Below are 20,540 nucleotides of genomic sequence, written 5' to 3'. Positions count from 1 at the left end.
GACAACTGCTCCAATCCAGTAGGGCAAGAGGTGGGGAACTGGAGAAGATTGACCTTGGTCTGATCTGGAGTGGCAGGAGGTGGGATATGGGGGTATATGGACTTCTGCTTTCCCACGGTCTGGGTAGTAGGTGGGATATCTGGGAATACGGACTAGTGTCCCTGGAGGTGGCTAGCTCTGGCCCATTGGGCTGACCCAGGATACCAACCCCTATGCGGTAGCCCCAGTGCCCCGCGAGCCCCAGACAGCAGCGTGCTTGGCACTCACCCCGGTTGCTCCTGGCTCCCCAGGCCTGCGCTCACCGATACACCAGGGTCCTGTTGTCTGGCAACGAAGACCAGCAGCGCATGGTGGGGAAGTGCTACGTCCGCGGCAATGACCTGCAGCTGGAGCTGGCTGACGACTGGCAGACTTACCACAATGAGATGTGCAACTCCAACACTGAAGAGACTGGCATGTGCCAGATGGGCACCAGCGGTGGCTTCACCGCCAACACTGTTTACTTCGGCGCGCCGGGCGCCTACAACTGGCAAGGTCCGTGCTGGCGCCGGCTGCTTTGGGTCTCCCGCCCCCTCACCCCGGCACTGCCCTTCCCCCGGCCCATCTGCCTGGACCAATGCGGCCTCTCTGGGTACGTCTACACCCCGAGAAAGACCCACGGCACGGCCGCAGCTGGCCCGGATCAACTGACTCGGACCGTGGGGCTGTAAAATTGCAGTGTAGGTGTGTGGACTTGGGCTGGAGCCTGGGCTTGGAGACCCCGCAAGTGGGGAGGGTCCCAGAGGCCTGGCTCCGTCCCAGAGCCCTGGCTCCAGCCCGAGCCCAAAGGTCTACACTGCAGGTTCCCGCAGCCCGAGGCCAACCTAGCTGATCCAGGCTGAGACTCGGGGCCGCAGGGTTTTTATCGCAGTGTAGACGTACCCTCGATGTGGCCGCAGCTGCCCGAGGGATGCTCAGCCGGCGACACCACGAGTATTGAGTGGCTCGGCCAGGGGCGGAGGGCTGATGGGGAGGGAAAGGGGCAGGGACTGTGCCAGGGAGGTAGCACAGGCCAGGAAGCGGCTGGGGATGGGGATGGGGATGGGGAGAGATTCCTGTGTCTGCTGCCGCCTGCCTCTGGCTTGAACTATTCCATGTTTCCCTCCCCGGCTGCAGGGACGAACTACGTTCTGCAGCGAGATAGCTGGGACCTGGTCGACTTCTCCTACCCCAACCATGACAACGGCAACATCTACATAGGTACCTTCCGCTGCGTCTGGAAGGGACGTCCTCACCCCCCCACCTTACCCTCCCCATGTAACAACGCTGGGGGCGGGGATAGAGAAGGGCACAGGGCCTCAGGAGACCTGGGTTCTAGTCCCAGCTCTGCCACTGTCTCCCTATAGGACCCCTGGGCAAGTCAGACAGCCGCTCTGTGCCTCAGTTTCCCCAGGTGTAAACTGGCTGTCTGGTTTCCTCATTGTTCCTGCGAGGGAGTTCCGATGCGGCGCGGTGGGCCTGGCCTTCCTGCTGGCAAGCCCAGGTGCTCCCGGCATCGGAGTCATGCCACTCAGGTCCAGCCTAGCGGGGTGCTTCACCCATTGCTGTTAGTGGGCTGGGAGCCAGAGGGAATCCCGCTCTGATGCCCCTTTCCCCACAGACACATGCTGAAATGGGAACTGGAACAGGGAAGCACCTTTAAAGCCCAGACGCTTCCCTGACCCTCTGGGGCTGGCAGTGAAATCTCCCCCGGGCCAGGAGGATGCTGGCGACGGTGTCTTTTGTGGGGGCCTTTGCAGCCTCCGTGCCATGAGCTTGCTGGGCCTCGGTCCACTTCCCAGCATCCTCCACGCCAAACCCACTGCTGCTAATTGTCCCCTTGGCTGTCAGCCTCAGCAGGGAGGCCAAGGGCTGCCTGGACCAGAGACAGCTCATGCCGAGGGTGGGTCCCTCTAGGTCAGGGCTAGGGGGGCAGCTTGCCCTGCCGCTAGGCAGCCTACAAGTGCACTGGTGATACAGAGAGGGCATCAGCTTGCCAGGGGATCAGTCTGGCGGGTCTAAAGCCTGTTTAAGACTCCAGTGGGCTTTGGTGCTTTGGCCCGCACAACCCTGTCCCCTCCATGGGTCCGTTCAGGTTTGGGACCAGGGTTGGCACCAGTTCTTTGTCCATGCAAAGACACTCACTCTGGGCAATGCGGCTGTCCGTAGCTGCTAGCTAGGGTCCGTCCCAGCTGTGCTTTGCCTGGGATCCCCACTGCACTGGATCCCCCCAGGTTGTGATCCCCCCCTGCCCCTCCCAGCGAGGGGCCCTGCAGCTCCCAAGGCCTGACGCCTGTCCCCACCCTGCTCCAGGCTACACAGTCCAAGCCGCCAGCGCCGTCCTGCACCGGAGCCAGGTGACCCTTGTGACTGGAGCTCCCCGCCACCAGCACGCGGGTGCCGTGTACCTGCTAACGGACACCCGCAACACCCTGGAGAAGAGCCTGGTGCTGCCTGGGGAGCAGGTGGGCTCCTACTTCGGGAGTGCCATCGCCCTGGCGGACCTCGATAACGATGGGTGAGCTCTGCAGCCCCGCGAGCGGGAGCGGCCTGAGGAGAGGGGCTGCTCTGCATGACGGAGACCTGCATGGGGTGGTGACTCCACGGGTCCATAGCTTTGAGGGGGCTCCATAGCGTTGAGGGTGTCTCCACAGCCCATAGCTTGGGGGGGCCCCCATAGCTTTGAGGGGGTCTCTGTAGCCAATAGCTCGGGGGGATCTCCGTAGCCCATAGCTTCAAGGGGGACCCAGAGTTTGGAGTTGGGGGGGCTCCATAGCTTTGAGGAGAGGGATCCCCATAGCTTTGGGGAGATCTCCATAGCTTCGAGGGGGGCCCAGAGCTTTGGGAGATCTCCATAGCCCACAGCTTTGAGGGGGGCCCATAGCTTTGGGGGATCTCCATGGCCCATAGCTTCGAGGGGGTGTCTCTGAAGCCTGTAGCTTTGGTGGGGGATCTCCATAGCCCATCTCTTTGGGGCGGGAAGGTCTCTAGAGCACTGACCGGGTCTGATCCACCATCATAGTCGTCCTTGGCCCCTGGCCCTGCTGTTACCCCTTGGCCCTGACCCCGCCCTTCCTGTCCCCGCTGGCAGGTGGCAGGACCTGGTGATTGGGGCCCCGTACTACTTCGAGAGGAAGCAAGAGGTGGGCGGCGCCGTCTACGTGTACATGAATGAGGCCGGCCGCTTCCAGAACTGGTCCAGCCTGGTTCTGAAGGGACCCAGCAACTCGGCCTTCGGCTTTGCTGTGGCCAGCATCGGGGACGTCGACCAGGACGGCTTCCAGGGTGCGTGGGGCTGCCCCTCCCACTCAGGGGGCTTGTGATGGGAGACCTCACTCAGTGTCCGCGGGGCACTAGAGTGCCATGGGGCCAGGGAGGTATAAGGGTGGCTCTTGGAAGAGGTAGCGGGGAGGGTGTGGTGGGGGGGTGGTTGCAGGGTTTGGGGTGTGGTGGGGTTTGGGGGTGCGCTGGGGGTATGAGAAGGCTCTGGGGTGCGATTAAAGGACTCTGGTGTGTGTGGGGGTTGTGTGGGTATGGGGGAGCTCAGGATGGTGTGGGGCTTGGGAGCTATGGGGTGGCTCGGGGTAGTGTGGGGCTTGGGGGATTCAGGAGGTGGTGTGGAGTTTGGGGGTATGGGTTGCTCAGGGGTGGTGTGGAGGTATGGGTTGGCTCTGGGGTGGGATCAGGGGGCTCTGGTGTGCGTGGGGTTTAGTCTGGGTGTGCAGTGGCATTGGGGGGCTCTGGGAGTGGCACAGGGTTTAGTCAGGATATGAGTTTGTATGGGGTTGGGGGGTATGGGGTGGCACTGGGGCAGATGTGGGGCTTGGCGGGTATGGGTGGCTCAGGGTGGTTTGGGGGATTCAGGGGGTGGTGTGGAGGTATGGGGTGGCACTGGGGCTGGTGTGGGGGTTGGGGGGCTCAGGGTGGTCTGTGGGGTTGGGGGAATGGGGTGCCTCTGGGATGAACTGAGTTTGGGGTGGCTCATGAGTGGTGGGGATTTAGTGAGGTGCTGGAGATGGCTTCTGTGGGGCTGGAGGAGCTGGGGTCTCTGGTGGAGCTTGTGTGACCCTTTGCCTCTCCCCACAGATATCGCCATTGGGGCTCCCTTCGAGGGCCCTGGCAAGGTCTACATCTACCACAGCAGCTCAGGGGGGCTGGTGGCCGAGCCCCGGCAGGTAAAGGCACCTTGCGCGCCCCATGTCCCCCCTAGGGGGCGCTTTGCAAAGGGCGAATTCCATTGGGCAGAGCCAAGTTCTGGCCAGGGAGAGAGCTGTGGGGTGGCCCCACCTGGCACAGTCCCTCCCCACTCCCCCGCCAGGGAAGCTTTAGCATCAGGAACAGGCTGGAGAATGCTCCCCTCCCTAATCTGTGGGTGGATGATGGCTGTGGGATGGGATGGTCCTAGAAGGGTGGTGGGACGGGGCAAAGGCAGTTGGGATTCCCAGGATGGCCCCAGGGTCCTGCCCCAAACCCCACTGAACTGCTGGCCCGGGGGTGCGGCGTGGTGGTGGTCCTGGAGTGGCCACAGGTGACTCCCTTTCCTCCCCCATCCCCCGCCCTGCAGGTGATCAGCGGGGCAGAGCTGGGCCCATCCGGCATCCAGACCTTCGGGTACTCCCTGAGTGGGGGGCTGGACGTAGACGGAAATTCCTACCCGGATCTGCTAGTGGGGAGCTTGTCAGAGCAGATAGCTCTGCTCAGGTAAGGGGCTTTGGGGTTGGGACAGGGCATGCTGCCAGGGCAACCTTTCCCCTGCAGGGGTAGGCCGGGGGTGGCTTCTTAGGGGCAGGTGCTGTTCTGAGGCTGGTCTCTGGACCCACAAGTACAGGGGGATTGTGTGGGGCTCAGCATGGGGTGTAGTGTGTGTGGGGCGGGAGGGGGCTCTGGTGGCATCAGTGGGGATTGAACCGGGGACCTTCAGCGGAGGCACCGGCTGCTCCGCTTGAACAGGAGTCAGAAGCAGGTGTAGGTACGGGGTGGGATTGGGGGGGTCTGGGGGTGGCGAAAGAGGGAGACTCAGGGTATTGCACAGCTGCCCCCTACAGGCGCCAGTGGGGCGTTCGCCTCCATGGCCCATTGAGCCCTTCGCCAGCCATCAGTCCGAACAGGGACAGGGCTGGTGCCCCAAATCCCTCCGTGCTCACGTCACCCAGGCCCCCTGACCAGACAGCGGGCCTCTTTCAGCCACTCCTGTCTTGGGGTGCATTGAAAGCAGGGGAAAGGCTCAATATCTCTCTGCCAGCTCCCTGAGCCGTCTAGCCCTGTACCCCAAGATTTTGGGTCCCCTGAGCCGCGGAGGGGCCTTGCGCTGAGAAGGAGCCATGAATGGTGTGATGAGAAAGGAGAATCCCAGCCTCTATATGGGACAGAGACTGCCCTCACCGCCACCCAAAACCCTCCACTGTGCCCCCCAAAGCCCACCCCCTGCTGGGAGGTGGGAGCACTGGCTGCTGCAGAGCAGGGTGGCGTCGGGCAGCTCCTGGCGCTGGCGGCGGTTCCTGGTGGGAGGGAGGCTCGGCTGATCTCTTCCCTTTCTCTGCCTGCCCAGAGCTCGACCTGTGATCAACATCTTGAACAAAACCTTCACGGTGAGCCCCAGCCTGGTGGACCCGGCCAAGTGCACTCCAGACTCCTGGTAAGGGTCCCCCCAAAATCGTCGTCCGTGCCCCCCCGGTTGGCAGGGCCCCTGAATAGCGCCCCGGGGCTCATGGGGCTAGCTCCACGTGGGCAAGGAAGAGCCCTGCAGTCCCTGTTCCCGTAGCATCCATGTGGGCTCTGTGTCTGCGGCCAGAGCGAGTGGGACGTGTCTGGGATCCTGCCCCATCCTGCTGTCGCTGACCCCGGCCTCCTCTCTCGCCCCCGCAGCATCCAGGTGCAGATCTGCTTCTCCTACAACCAGAGTGCTGGGGACCCCACGTACAAGGAGCAAATCAGTGAGTGGGCTGGGGCGGGAGGGGGTGGGTGAGTGTACGTGGCCACACACACCTGAGTGAGAAGCAATGGCGGGTGTGCGCTGCAAAGTGACCAGCGGGTGTGCACACGCACTGTGTGAGCAATGGTGTGCATGTGCAATGGTGTGGTGGGACAGCAAGATGCATATGGAAAAGGCGATTGGGGGAGGGTTTCCCAGGATCCAGGGGGCTGCCCCAGCACCACTGAACTGTAGGAACGGGGGGGGGGGGGTTGCAGCAGCAGTGGGTGTCTCCCTTGCATGCAATGGCGGGTGTGTTCACACAGGAGCACTAGTGTGTGGATGTGTGCAGTGGTGTATATGTGTGTGCACATGTGCAGGTCATGCCGTGGTGTGTGTGTGCATGTGTGCAACGGTGAGTGTCTTTGCACATGGGCACTGGTGTGTGTTTGTGTGTGTGTGTGTTCAGTGGTGCAGGTGCACGTTTGCGTGCCTGAGTAATGGGTGTGGGTGCGTGTGCACCGGTACGCACGTGCACTTGTAATGGTGCACGCACTGGTGTGTGCATGTGCGATGGGGGGGTGCGGGGGTGCACGTGCACTTGTAATGGTGTGTGTCTGTGCGTGTGCCCGTGTGCAAGGTGAGCATCCATGTGTGTGCATGGCCAGCGTTTGCCCTGTGTCTCCATGGGGCCTGGCTGCCCTGCTGCGGGCGGGGGGGGGGATCTCTGAGCCCCCTCACCCCCCCTGCTCTCTCCAGACCTGCTGTACACCCTGGAGGCTGACAAAGACCGGCGCCCGGCCCGGGTGAGGTTTGCCGGGACGCACTCCGCTGTTTACAAGGGCGTCTTCACCATGCCAGCCGCCAAGTGCCATGACCTGCAGCTCCTCCTGCTGGTGAGCAGAGGGCAGCGCAGACCGAGCTTAGCACAGGGCAGCGCGGGGAGGGTGTGAAGTTTTGGCAACAGGTGGGAGACAGCTGAGTACCTGGGGCTAGCTGTCCCCTGGGGCTGGGGCGTGGAGGGGCCTTGCAGGATCTGGGAATAAAGAGCCAAGGGAGGGGAGGGTCTGGCAGCAGAAAAGCCAAGAACCCCCTGTCTAAATCGGGACTCAGTGTGCATGGGGGGGGCCTGGAGGATCCGGCCCCCAGGGAGCCCCAGTCGCTGGGTCTGATCTGCACCGGCCGGGGCGGGATCGCCATTATTGCCGGCAACGAAACCCGCCGTCCTTCCTGCAGGAGAACATCCGGGACAAGCTGCATCCCATAGCTCTGCACATGAACTACTCCCTGGAGGAGAAGCCCAGGCACTTCCAGCTGGGGCCCCGCTCTCTCAGCGCCTTCCCCGTCCTGAATGAGGATCAGCCCCGGGAGAACGACACCGAGGTGGGCCGGAGCTGCCGAGCGACAGGGAAGGGGGGAGCTGGGCCGGGCCGAGGGGAATGGCACCTATGCAGCGCCTGCTTTAAGGGCTTTGAACTTGTTTCCGCTGCAGGGTGTGGGAGGGGGAGGCTTGTGGGGATGGGGTCTGAGCAGGGGAACTGGGCGCCAGGACTCCTGGGTTCCATTCCCGCCTGTGGCACTGGCTCTGTGTGAGTGGGGTCTGAGCAGTGGACTGGGTGCCAGGACTCCTGGGTTCCATTCCCGGCTGTGGCACTGGCTCTATGTGAGTGGGGTCTGAGCAGCGGACTGGGCACCAGGACTCCTGGGTTCCATTCCTGGCTCTGACACTGGCTCCATGTGAATACGAGGGAGGCGTCAGCTGCTTGGGTATAACCGACCTGCCCCCAACTCTGAGGTCCTGCCCCTCCGTGGGGAGGTTTCTAACGGAAACACGTTTCCATAATCCACACTAGCGCCGGGGTGTGCCACATCCCTGCGAGTAGCCAGGACAACTACAGGATAACGGCCTACTGCTGCTGCTGGTTGATGGAGTGCCTCCCTCAGCTCAAGCGGCCGAGGCCCCGTGCTTGAATGCTGATGGTCTTGGGGTCAGAGCCCGCCCAGCGGGGTGGGTGGCCCCGTGCTGGTTGGGGGCAGCCCGAGTGAATGACCAATGCCGTTGTCAGATTAACTTCCAGAAAGAATGCGGCCTGGACAACAAGTGCAACAGCAACCTGCAGCTGCAATTCGCCTTCGTCAACGAGCAGAACCAGCCGCTGCCCCGGTGAGAGACGGGCGGAGCCTGCCCGGGCACCCTGCCCCCTTCCCGGGCACACGGAGCCCGCTCAAGGCGGGGAGCTGCCTCGGCCTAAACAGCCTCCTGGGGGGAAAGCATCCCTGCCTGGGCCCCGCTGGCTGGCAGGGGGAGGGGGCGGGGGTGTCTCTTTCCTGGTGGGACCCCGAGAAGTTCCCCTCTTGTCGGGGGAGGGCCACCCCCTGCCCGTGTGGCTGGGGGGCCGGTGCCCCCGGGCTGAGCGCTGTCCCTTCTCCGGCGCAGGCTGAACGGGACCCAGGTGCTGCAGTACAGCCGGGACGTCCGGAAGTTGCACCTGAGCGTCAACGTCACCAACGCCCCCTCGACGGGCACCGATGGCGAGGACGCCCACGAGGCCCAGCTCAACATCACCGTGCCCCCCGCCCTGCTGCCCTCATCCGTCCGGCCTGTAAGGAGCCCCCTTCCCCTGCTGCTCTCCCCGCTCGCTCCGCGCTGAGAGGGACGCTCCCCCTGCTGCCATGGCATCCGCCCCTCCTCTGTGCCAACCCCCCCCTCTTCCCCTCCGGCAGCCGCGCCCCGCCCAGGAGCGTGCTGGGGGGAGAGAGCTCGGGACTGGGCCCAGCTGGGTAGGATGCAAAGTGTGTGTTGTGGGGGATTCACCAGCCGTCCCCCCAGCCCTGCAGGTGGAGGAGCCCTCTGTCTGTCTGTCCGTCCGTCCGAGCCCCAGGTTGGTTTCTGTCCCGGTTTAAAGCCCCTGGGGAGGGCAGGAGGGACGTGGCTTGTGCCCACCGCTGTGAGGTGCCGTGCGACATCGGGGCTGGCGAGGGGCACCCGGTCGACGTGCAGTGGAGAGAGGGGGCCTGTGCCCCCAACTGGGGCTAGTTAGCACTGGGGTGGGGGGGGCAGGCAGCCTGGAGGCCAACACCCTGGGTATGGGCTGGGGGGTGGGATATGGGGCTGGCTTTCCCTTCTCTCCGTGCACTGCTCCCAGGATGGGGTAGGGGGCACCCTCGGGGTTGGCGGGTATCAAGGTCCAGGGTCGGCCCTCTGGCGCGTCCTGCTCCCAGATGGGGCAGCTGCTTCTCAGGTAGAGCTGGGCGGCTGTGGGGGGTGGTGTCCTTTGTGGGCTGCGGGGGTCGGCAGGGCACAGGGATGGGGCAGGAGGCGCTCGGATGGGGAGGTTTCTCTGTGGCGGGGCTGGGCTCAGGGGCCGAGCGGATGGTGACGCCCCCTTCCCCTGACCGCCCCACAGAGCGGCGCCTGCACCTTTGAGAAGACGGTGCTGTGTGACCTGGGAAACCCCTTCAAGAAGAACCAGAGGGTGAGCGGCGTCTGGCCCCCCACACCCCAGCTCAGAGGGCAGAGTCCCATGGGGGAGGGGGAAGGGGGCACCGCCAAGTGGGGCGGCCGGTGGGGCTAGGACAAGAAGCCTGGGGGAGGGCATGGCAGCCTGTGGGCACCGACCGCCTTAGGACTCTTGCAGCGTGGGTGGGGGTGGGTGCCAGGTGTCCACGGCCCCCATGGTGGGTGATCACTGGGCGTTTCAATGAGATCTGAGCTTCCCCCACCCCAGGGGTCTGTGGCAGGAGGGTGGGGGGGCCCCAGTTTGATTGGTAAAGCCCGTGCCAGGCACGGCCCCACGGGGGCCTGGCCTTGCAGCGCTCTGTCCCCTCTGGTGCAGGCAGAGCTGATCATCACCTTCGAAGCCATCGGCATCACCCTGGACACCCGCGAGGTCACGGCTCAGCTCCAGCTCTCCACGTGAGTCCCCTGGAGGGGCGCGGGTGCTGGGGGGTCCATCTGCAAGGGGGAGGGGTGCTGGATGAGTGAGTTAAACCAGCTTGGGAAGCAGCTCAGCTGGCAGGAGAGAAAACAGGAAGCCAGGCCAGGCCTTTCCATAGTGAACAATCCACCCCCCCACACACACACCCCTGCAGCACTTTGCCATCGATGCCCAGGGATTGCTTCGCCTGCTGCAGAAAGGCGGCCACCTCTGGGGCGGAACGGGGCAGTTAATTAACAGCACGTAGCAACGTCACGCAACAGTCTCGGAAAGGAAAGGAAAGCGAATGCTGTAGCCAGCTGACACCCCAGGCCAGGTGGAATGCAACTCCCTGAGTTATGCCGGGACACGGGGCGTCCAGAAGTGCCATGGGGCCCTTAATGAGCACAAGGAGTCAGGACCAACTCTGAAAAATCGCACCTACAGCGCCCCCTATCCCTGTGCTGGGGAATTGGAGTCCGTGCAGAGCGACCCCTTACTGAGCCACCCACACCGTTCCCTGCAGCGCAGCGCCCCCTAGCACCGCTCTGGGGTCAGCATTGGCTCAGGGCTCAGCGAGCGCCCCCTACGGGCTTTGAGGCTGATGGGGTCTGGCTGAAGAACCTCGTGTATGTCTGTAGCTCTGCTCCAGGGCAGGGAGCGAGGTGCAAACTGCCCCGTGCTGTTATTTCTGCCCTGTCCCGGCAGGCTGAGTTACCAGGAGGATCTGGAGCCAGTGTGGGCCGAGCTACAGGTGGACTACACCGTCCAGGCGTCTCTCACCCTGTGCGTATCTCTGGGGCTCGTGCCCCCCTCGGTTCAGCGGGTTCTTGGGTCCCCGAATTCCAGCCCCCGGGAGGCACCTCTGTCTCCAGTGAGAACTGGGTGCAGGGAGTGTGAATTGGGGGTGCTAGGCCCCACATCTCGCCCTGCTCAGAGGCTGGCGCCCCATAAGGAATCTGGGCAGGGGCTGGGGCTGCCTAGAACCGAGAGGCCTAGCCCAGGAGTGTGTTTCCTCTACAGCCATTGATGAAGAGACCCTGTGTACCCCCAGGCATTGCTCCCATCTACCCAGCCTGGGCTGCTCCTGGGTCTAGGCCCTCTATGCCTGGCTTGGGCCCACTCAGGGCCCCCCAAGCTCAGCCCAGCCCAGCCCAGGGCCCCCCAAGCCCAGCCTGCCACTTCCAGCTCTGAACCTAGTTCGTGCAGACCCCAGCAAATCACCCCTTCCTACGCCCCACGTCCCCTCTCCCAGCAGCAGTCTCCCCACCCCTGCCCTGCTGACCCCAGCTGCTCTCCTCCCTGGCAGGATGTCCCCGCCCCTCCAGACATCCTTCAGCGGGAAGGTGATGGGGGAGTCCGCCATGAAGAGCGAGCTGGATGTGGGGAGCCCGGTCAGCTTCAGTTTCCAGGTACGGAGGCTCCCGATGGGGAAGCGTAGCCGGGGGAGAAGGCGGTGGCCATGTCCCAACTGGGTTTTGCATTGCAGGTGAGCACCAAGGGGGAGTCTCTGGGCTCTCTGGGCACCATCGTCCTGGGCTTCGAGTGGCCCTACGAAATCCACAACGGCAAGTGGCTGCTCTACCCCACGGAGATCCTCGTGAGCGGCAACGAGGGCCAGCACTGCCAGCCACCGGGGGGCGTCATCAATCCCCTCAACCTCACCGTGAGTCAGGCTCGGCGGCCCCTGCTCCCTGCCCGCCGGCGCGCCCTCTCCCTCGCCTTTCGGGCCTCTTCTCTGGCTCGCCCTGCCCTGCCCCACCTCTCCCCACCCCGCAGCTAAACTTTGCTGCACTGCACCGGCACCCACCGCCCCGCGGGGAGCAGCGCCATCCCAAAGCGCCGGTGGGCAGCAGCTGAAGGCATGGCCTGCAGCCAACACCACCCTGGAGGCTCTGCCCTGGAGACCTCCTGCGGAGGGAGTCAGGCCAATGGTTCCTGTGTCCTCTGCCCCAGAGAGGTGGGGGGCCAGGTAGGTGGACTCTGAGCCCTGGTGAGGGGTCGCCAACCCGTGCGCCCTCTGCCCTGCTTTGCGTCCTCAGGTGCGGGAGCGTGCTCAGCCCTCCATGAGGTGCAGACCCTGGAGGCGTGTAACCGACTCCCTTCCTTTTCAGCTCCTCTCCAGCTCTGCCCGGCAGAAGCGCGACCTGGAGACGGCGCTGCAGGCCGAGCCCCCCGTCATCCTCGCCACCTCCAAGAAAGCCAAGTCGGAAACGTTGCTGGTGAGTGCTGGTCTTGTGGCAGCTTCAGCCCGGCCCCGGAGGAGAGCTGGGGTCCCTGGTAGTGTCTCACTATTCACACACCCAGCGCAATCCATAGTCTGTCCTTCACGGACCCCAACTCCAGAGACAATGACCCTGGGATAGACCCCAGCTCCACCTGCTCCAGAAGCCCAAGAACTCAGGGGGAATCTCCGCTAGCTGGTGGCAGTGTGAGACCTATGACACGTGGTTGAGTAGTTCTGATTGTGCCCACTAGAGGGCAGTTGTCTCCCACAGCCAGTTGCCTGGGTTACAATGGTGTGGTGTCAAAGAGTGTCAGCTGATCAGGCCTGTAACTGATCGATATTCTGCACATGGTGTTGGGGGCATAACCATCCAGCATTGATTCATTTCAGAAGCTCCCCCCCCCGCACCCCGACTTCTCTTCACAAGCTCCTAGCCCAGCCTGGAATGGGCGTTACTGTCTGGGCGAGCTGCTCTGACACAGAGACGCTTCCCCTTGGCAAGACCCTCCTATGTACATCCGCCTGGACCCGCCCACTAACACGCCGGCTTCTTTTGTTGCCCGCCCCCAGAGCTGCTCTAAGGGGTCGTCTCGCTGCATCTGGTTCCAGTGCCCCATCCAGGACTCCAGGCACACGACGACTGTCAGCGTCCGAGCACGGGTGTGGAACAGCACCTTCATTGAGGTCAGCACCAAACTGCCCAGGGTCCCCTACCGCTCTGGGAGGGCGGATTTTATCAATGGGGGGGGGGAATCAGTGATGAGATATTTAAAATTCACGAAAGACAGATTCACACTAGGCACAATTAGTCGGCGGAACTCATGGCCACAAGATAAAATTGGAGCCAGGAACTTAGCAAAATTACAAGAGGGCTCGGCTATTTATATGGATAGCAGGAGTATCCCTGTAAACGCTAACAAACTCAGGTTTAAGCTAATCTTGCACTATCAGGGTGAGAGCAGGGTCGCCCGGGCAGATTGCTCCACATCAGCCCGCTGCAGGGGTTTCTTGCACCTTCCCCGGAGGCAGCTGGTGCTGGCTGCTGTCAGAGATGGGGTACTGGGATGGATGGTTGGTCCGGCACTGCCGGGGTCCCTGTGGTGCCAAGCCCCTCTAGGCTGCTGGCTGGAATATGATGGAGGGTAGGCAGTGACCAGACACTGCATGCAATGAGTTGGGAGGTCTCAACTGGGTTCCTAGCGGCAATGGCCACCCCTCTATCCCGTACTCCAGCTGGCATCGCTCGTCCCCATTCCCAGCAATCTCTGCAGCGGGGCCGAGGGCAGAATGAGCCAGAGGGCCTAGCTTGCCTCTCGCCTGGGCTTGGCCAGGCAGTATCTGCTCCAAGGACGACACTGGGCCTGCAGGGCCGTCGGGGTTCATCAGCACCAAGGTGGGGGAGAAGGATTGGGGGGGGGCTGTGTTAAAGTGGAGATACACTCCTGGCCCAGGTTACAAGCCACCGCATTTCATGCTCCCCACCCTCGTCCCCCCACCCCGGCCTCCACAGGAGTTCAGTGACTTTGACCGTGTCAAGGTGGATGGGCTGGCGACGCTGTTCCTCAAGACAAACGTTCCCACCATCAACATGAAGAATCACACGGTGCGGGTGAGTCAGCCCGGATTGCTTCCTTCTCTGGGTGCAGGGCGTGTGTTTGCCTGCTCTTGCCTCCAGCGCCTCCTGCTGGAAGTGACTGGAACTGGAGTAGCTGGGAGTTCCCCCCCCGCCCATAGCCAGTGCTTCTACACCATCCCCGACAGCGCCTCCAGCTGGAAGTGGCTGGAACTGGAGTAGCTGGGAGTTCCCCCCCCCCCCCCGCCCATAGCCAGTGCTTCTACACCATCCCCGACAGCGCCTCCTGCTGGAAGTGACTGGAACTGGAGTAGCTGGGAGTCCCCCCCCGTCCCCCCCCGCTCACAGCCAGTGCTTCTACACCATCCCCGACAGCGCCTCCTGCTGGAAGTGACTGGAACTGGAGTAGCTGGGAGTTCCCCCCCGCCCACAGCCAGTGCTTCTACACCATCCCCGACAGCGCCTCCTGCTGGAAGTGACTGGAACTGGAGTAGCTGGGAGTCCCCCCCGTCCCCCCCCGCTCACAGCCAGTGCTTCTACACCACCCCCGACAGCGCCTCCTGCCGGGAGAGGCTGGGACGATAATAGCCAGGAGCTTCCCCCCAGCCAGGTGCACAGTTGTGCAGCTGCCGTCCCATCCTGTCTGTTCATTGCGTTTGGCTCCCAGTTCTTCGTGGACATCGACTCGGAGCTGGTCGAGGAGCAGCCGGTGGAGATCGAGCTGTGGCTGGTGCTGGTGGCGGTAGGGGCAGGGCTGCTGCTGCTGGGGCTGATCATCCTGCTGCTGTGGAAGGTGAGAGGGGCTGCTGTTCCCTTCGGAGCGCAGGGCGGGGGGTGAGGGATTCCTGCTCTCTGTCTAGGCTGATACAGGAGCCGCTGGGAGTGAGTGACGGAGCTGTGGGAACAGCGCTGAGGCCTGGCATGCTCAAGACACCGGTGGACCATGAGCCTTGCAACCCGGTGACCGCATCCGTAACGCATTCCGAGGCCCCCAATTTCAGCAGCGCGAGGGCCCTTTAGAAAGCTGCTTCTCGAGAGATTCTCAGCCTAGAGAGGTTCAGGCTAGGCTGGCGACCCCGCAGCCTTTCACCGTGAAGGGTCCTGGAGTCCTTTGCAGACGACACACAGAGATCTCTTCGCCCGCCGCTGAGATGCAGCCACCTCTGGGGTGGATCGTGGCCGCTGTTTAGCAGCACACAACTAGACTGTCAGACAGGATGCAGAAGAGCATCAGAAGGGGATTTAGGGAGACTGACTGTATTTACCCCAGGTGGAATGGGGTTAACGCCCCACTTATATGAAGCATCGGGGAATGATTGGCAGTCGGGAGCCTCTGCTTTATACCAGGGCATGGCTCAGTGAGAACAGTGCCCCCTATTGAATCACTAGCATCACTCCCTGCAGCAGCATCTGAGCTGTTCCTTGGAGCTCTCCGTTCCACCCCTGCTTAGCTTGACTGGGTTCTAGCAAATTGGGATAAACTGCCATTTTTGGGAGTGGGGCTGAGGAAGTTTTGGGCTTCTCTCAACCCCTGCTGTCTCTGGGGCTTGTCCAGCGTGCATTCGGAGCAGGGAATGCCGCGAGCCTCCCCTGGGCCCAGTTGAGCTGTGTGAATACCCCCGTGGGATTGCACGTCTGGTGTTCCGGCTGTATTGTTTAAATACAGTTCAGCTTTGGAAAGCGACTTCTCCTCTCTCGGGGATCACGGCTGACGGCTTTGCAAGATAGCAGCCCTGATACTGGGCGGCATAGAGGAGCTGGAAACCCCAGAGAACACCCCAGCTTGGGGAATCCCCAACACTGCTGCCCTGCGCTCTTCCCAGCACTAGAATATGCTAGGTACATGCTCCAGAGATGGTCGGGGTGTGGCCGCATTGCTCTGAGCTCCAGCTTTTCTCGGCTGCACGATGGTTCCTTGGGGTGTAAATTAGAGCAGTCCCATGGCCTGCTCTACCTTATCCCACCAGCCCCAGAATCCTGGAGGTTAAAAGGTGGTGTAAAGCCACCTTTGCCTCCACTCCCACCCCACTGGGCTGCTCCAAATTCTGGAGGGGGCCCTGGGGAAGACTCCTCCTAACCCTGCAAGTGCCACCTGGGGATCTGAGAGTTAAGCTGGTTTTCCCCCCCTTCAGTTGCACAGTAGGAACTTAATTGATGATGCATGATCCGGAATAGAATCCGGATTGCTGCTTCCACTCCACTAGGCTAGCGGGAGCGAACAGGTATTTCAGGCATCACAGGGGAGCAGATCAGGTGAGTCAGAAGGGGCCGTCTCTCAGAGCAGAGTTCAGTTGAGCTTGTTCAATGGGAAGCCGAAATGACCCAGCTGATTAGGAAGTACGTCCATATCCCCAACCCACCTTCCCGATCCGGCCTTGCTACGCAGGGTTCCCAGAGCCCTTTATCAATCGATACACGCAAGAGATCAGCCTGTCTGCCACTGAGAAGCAGCCACCTGTGGGCTGGAGCCTTTCCTCCCAAGGGATTCCCCGCCACCCATTGCCCCTGACCGGTGTCACCTGCTTCCTCGTAGTGCGGCTTCTTCCGGAGGGCGAGCACCCGCGCCATGTACGAGGCCAAGGGCCAGAAGGCGGAGATGAAGATCCAGCCGTCTGAAACGGAGCGGCTGACTGATGACTACTAGCTCGGGGCTGCCCCTTTGCCCTGAGAGCCCACTCCATCCTCTTGGTAATGAACGGGGGGCGGGGCAACACACAAAGGGGCGGGGCCTATGGGATATTGACTTCTCACTTCCTCCCTGTCTCTGTCATGCCTTCTCCTATTAACCCTTTCCCTGTCTGGGCTGCATCTCTCCGTTGAGGGGCCCACTGAGTTTCCACTGAGTCTCTGTGTGTGGTCTGGTGTGATACCCTCGCAGCCAAGCAACAAATCATCTGACTGCACTTTCGCTGGCACGCCCCTAACCCTAATCCCACTCTGCTTTTCCCTGGCTCCCCTCCACCTGCCGCTGGACTCTGCACAGGCTCCATGGGGGCTCAGAGTGTGGTTGTGTGTGTGTGTGTGTGTGGTTGTGTGTGTGTGTATCCGCTGTTCCACTCGGTTGGCTCCAACCCACGTTTGCGATTGTCTCGCTCTTTGCTAGCTCGGGATCTGCCCCGAGGGCCCTGCCGTATAAGCCCCGATGATGCAAAAGAGGAGTACCTGGGGAGGGTACAGCACCAAACCTCGGGGTGAGGGGAGAGGAGGGAGAGGGTGCTGCACATTTGTGGCACCCCGTGACCATTTGCACGCGTTGCCCGGCTGGATTAAAAGGGCATCGCCACCCTCGTGCCTGACGCGTCACTATCCCTCACCTGTGTGGTGGCGCGGGCTGAGCCTTGTGCGTGGGACAGCTGCACCAGTGGGCAGAGTCAGAAGAAACCCGAATCGAGAGAAGGGTAGAACAGGGGCCCAGGATGCTGCTGTGACACTAGGGGGCGCTGATGCCGAATGAGGGAGTCGGGATCTTCCCACGAAGGACCAAACCGCCGCTGGCTGCCCAGGGGATAGAACTGCAGACGGGAAGGAGAACCAGCAATTCCACGCACGCCGTCCAGCTGTGGCTGTCTGTCCAACTGTGCTGCCGTTTAACTAACGCTAATGTCTGTCTCCGCCTTTCCAGCGTCACTGACCAAATGTTTCTCAGAGCAGCCTCTGGATTCTGTTGTCTCTCCTGCCAGGGAAAGAGTCAAAGTCTGTCTCTGTCTCTCTTTTCTCGTTTGCTCTTGTTCCTTTTGTTGTAGTTGTTTTTATTTTTCTGATCTTTTTCTTTCTCTCTTTTCTTTGGTCTTTTTCTCCCTTTCATCTCTCTGATTTTGCGCTCATTTTTCTTTCTGATCTCGCGTGCTCTCTCTGATTTCCTTCTGATGTTTCTCTGATTTCTGTCCCTGATTTCTCTTTCTCGTTCTGATTTCTCTCTCCCGCTCTGATTTCTGTCCCTGATTTCTCTTTCTCATTCTTATTTCTCTCTCCCGCTCTGATTTCTGTCCCTGATTTCTCTTTCTCGTTCTGATTTCTCTCTCCCGCTCTGATTTCTGTCCCTGATTTCTCTCTCCCGCTCTGATTTCTGTCCCTGATTTCTCTTTCTCGTTCTGATTTCTCTCTCCCGCTCTGATTTCTGTCCCTGATTTCTCTCTCCCGCTCTGATTTCTTTCTCTGGCCATTGAAATTTGATGTTAACCTCCATCCCCTTCCTCTCCCCTCTGCGCAGTGTGACTTCTTCAAGCGGACCCGCTATTACCGGATCATGCCCAAGTACCACGCGGTGCGGATCCGCCAGGAGGAGCGCTACCGGCCTGCTGACGGCTTCCTGCCCCGGAAGCGCAAGAAACACTGGGTAACAAATTGGCAGGAGTCGGAGAAGTACTACTGACCCCTCCCTCCCCCTCCCGCCACCCTGTCTGCTCGGCTTGCCCCGTGACCACGTCGCTGCTATGTGTAACTAGCCCAGGGACCAGCCCCCTGTCAGCGAAGGACATGTTATTTATCCTAAGTTATACCGCATAGAACGGCAACCCCAAAGCTTTCTCGAGGGGCCTGGGAGCAGCCGTGCAACACGAGACCCGGCAGTGGGAACACGAGGGGCTTTTTGTTTTGCACAAATGGATTATTTCACACATATAGACACACTCTTCTGCCTGGGCGTCATTGCTGTGTGTTCGGTCTGGGCCCCAGCCCTCACCCCGCCCCCAGCTCTCTCGCTCTCTGTCACGCTCGCGTGTACTGCAAAGTGCCTCCTTACGCACAGACAGCGTGTGGTCTCGCACAGCCCCTCGGCCTCTCGGCCGTGCACTTGTGCACAGACGGTTGGGTCTTACCCGATGCTCTTGGGTGCACAGAGCATTGCTTTGCCTGCCCTTTGCGCACGCACACACACACACACGTACACCCATACCTGCGGAGATGAGCTCTCGTGCAATCAAGTCCCCGCACACACTTGGAAGCTTACAGCATTTTGGTGTGGGTTGTGTCAAGACCCCGAGACGCCCACGAACCACATGACACCCCCACCACTGTCCCATGCTTGCCTACAGCTGACTAGTGCACGGAGCACGCTCCTCCTCCGGGATCCGTCTGCACGCACGGCCCCTCGTGCACAAACTCACTTGCACCGATTCACTCGGGTGGCGGTGAATGCAGCACACAGACACTCGCCCTGACCCGTGCGGTCTTTGATGCACGTTCAGGGTCGCTGCTTCTCCCCGGCACCCGCCAACGCCCGCGCTCAGCCGCAGGCACTGGCCCTGGCATTCTGCACCCAGACAGAAGAGGGGAAGCGGCTCCCATACTCGGAACCCCTGATCCTGTAGGGGGGTGAGCCAAGGCAACACCCTTCAGCCTCATCACAGCCCCCTCCGTGCGCCACACTGGATGTTTTGCCACTGGAATTTCTTATGTGAGAGCTACTGGTACCTTTCCCTGCTTGTCCCCTGGACGTTCTTTGTTTGGGGCGGAGAGCAGCTGTTCTCCGATTGTTACTGGGGTACAGCCCATGGAGAGCCATGCTTTTGGTTTGGGAAGGGTGGACGTTGTGGGGGGAGGCAAGGGCAGGCTTTGTCATCCCCGCGGGATGGTCCCTCCCCATCGACTTGCAAGCAGCAGGTCTCGGCTCCCCTCCAAGGATGGGACAGGTAAGGGCTCTTTTCAGCTAAGGCTTTGCTGTGTAACCAGCCGGATGCAGGGGTCAAACACTGCCCGATCTTTATTGACTCCTCTGAAGGAACAGACTCTGGGCCCTGTGCGCCCCAACTCCCTCCCCCGGCAAGGCTGCAGGCTGGGATCTTGCTTTGAGCCTTAAACTGCAGGGGCTGATTTGAGGCTACTGCAGCCTTGATCCCTGTGTGGCGCTATGCCCCACCTGCTGACACCCCCCCGCCCCGTTATCCCTGCTGGAGCCGATGCAACTAGAGAAGAGTCTGCTCTGCGTCCTGCTGAATCTGCCCTTGTCTAGGGAGGTGCTGCTAAGTCGGGGGAACCTCATGGCTCTTTGTAGCTGCAGCACCAGCTTCCTCCCCTTCATGGTCCCCACTTTCTGGTGGCTGGATCTGCTTAAGCCTAGAGCCGGTGGTCCCCTCTCCAGCTACTCCTAGGGAGTAGCACAGGGCTTGACCCCAGGGGTCCTGCAACAGGAAAGGCCTGGCAGGGGATGTTTTCACAGGGTTACCGCTGATCCTGCCCCAGTCAGCACTCTGCCCCCACGTGGCCCCCTCAGCTTGCTGCAGGCATCACCGGGCCTCCCTTTCCCATCCCAACCGTGCAGCTGAGTTTTCATGCTCCGTCGGCTGGAAGGATCCATGGGCATGAAACGTTCTGTTCCCAGCACTCCCTAGCCGCTGGGCACGTTCCGCTTGTGCGCTCTTGCTAGGGGGCGTTCTTGCAGGCATCACACAATGCTTTAATTGGGAGGTGTCACCCTGGTTTACAATAAAGGAACCTGCAAGAATGAGAGTTTCCTACGCTGACCACTCTCTGACACTCCCTCTGTGCCCTCGGCTGGGGGTATTAAATTATTAATATTTGGGGGTATAATATACCGTGTATTTGGGGGTTTTTTGCTGTTGATCACTGGAGTTCGTTTCTTTTATGGTACTGGAGGGCTGGAGTCACTGCGCCTTGATGTGAATATGCTTGAGCGGTTATGATGGTGTCAAATAAAAATTGTTCCTTGATTTGTAACATGCAGTTTCCTACAGTCCACCTTCCACCGCCCCCGCCACCCCCACCCCCAGGGTTAAACCACAGATGCACACTCCGGGTATTCACCATACATAGCACTTTTCATCAGTAGATCTCAAAGTGCTTTACAAAGGTGGTCAGTTTCATTACCCCATTTTACAGAGAGGGAAGGTGAGTTGCTAGGAGCAGGGCTGGGACTAGAACTCACCACTCCTAGGT

The 20,540-nt window shown here is 61.2% G+C and overlaps 1 protein-coding gene across 2 annotated transcripts in view; it reads left to right on the top strand.

Moving 5' to 3' along the window:
* ITGA3 (integrin subunit alpha 3) overlaps positions 1–20,289 on the top strand; it is a 44,262-nt gene extending 23,973 nt beyond the window's left edge. Inside the window, exons 4-26 of one of the 2 annotated variants that reach the window (XM_074941030.1) lie at positions 291–534; positions 1,156–1,239; positions 2,332–2,536; positions 3,110–3,303; positions 4,105–4,193; positions 4,583–4,719; positions 5,567–5,653; positions 5,884–5,951; positions 6,689–6,825; positions 7,166–7,312; positions 7,996–8,093; positions 8,367–8,532; positions 9,337–9,405; positions 9,766–9,845; positions 10,555–10,632; positions 11,156–11,258; positions 11,336–11,512; positions 11,961–12,068; positions 12,644–12,757; positions 13,584–13,682; positions 14,314–14,439; positions 16,180–16,334; positions 17,857–17,998. In XM_074941030.1, coding sequence (XP_074797131.1) covers positions 291–534; positions 1,156–1,239; positions 2,332–2,536; positions 3,110–3,303; positions 4,105–4,193; positions 4,583–4,719; positions 5,567–5,653; positions 5,884–5,951; positions 6,689–6,825; positions 7,166–7,312; positions 7,996–8,093; positions 8,367–8,532; positions 9,337–9,405; positions 9,766–9,845; positions 10,555–10,632; positions 11,156–11,258; positions 11,336–11,512; positions 11,961–12,068; positions 12,644–12,757; positions 13,584–13,682; positions 14,314–14,439; positions 16,180–16,290 — 2,721 coding nt within the window. In that variant the 3' untranslated portion in view covers positions 16,291–16,334; positions 17,857–17,998. Of the gene's footprint in view, positions 1–290; positions 535–1,155; positions 1,240–2,331; positions 2,537–3,109; positions 3,304–4,104; positions 4,194–4,582; positions 4,720–5,566; positions 5,654–5,883; positions 5,952–6,688; positions 6,826–7,165; positions 7,313–7,995; positions 8,094–8,366; positions 8,533–9,336; positions 9,406–9,765; positions 9,846–10,554; positions 10,633–11,155; positions 11,259–11,335; positions 11,513–11,960; positions 12,069–12,643; positions 12,758–13,583; positions 13,683–14,313; positions 14,440–16,179; positions 16,335–17,856 lie in introns of both variants that reach the window. The other variant, XM_074941029.1, reaches the window with a different exon arrangement.
* Positions 20,290–20,540: the final 251 nt, after the last annotated feature.

The sequence above is a fragment of the Natator depressus genome, chromosome 27 (assembly GCF_965152275.1).
Source record: "Natator depressus isolate rNatDep1 chromosome 27, rNatDep2.hap1, whole genome shotgun sequence".
In the NCBI taxonomy this organism is placed as follows: domain Eukaryota; kingdom Metazoa; phylum Chordata; order Testudines; family Cheloniidae; genus Natator; species Natator depressus.
The sequence above is the reverse complement of the archived record's forward strand: the minus strand, read 5'-3'. Positions and strand labels throughout refer to the sequence as shown.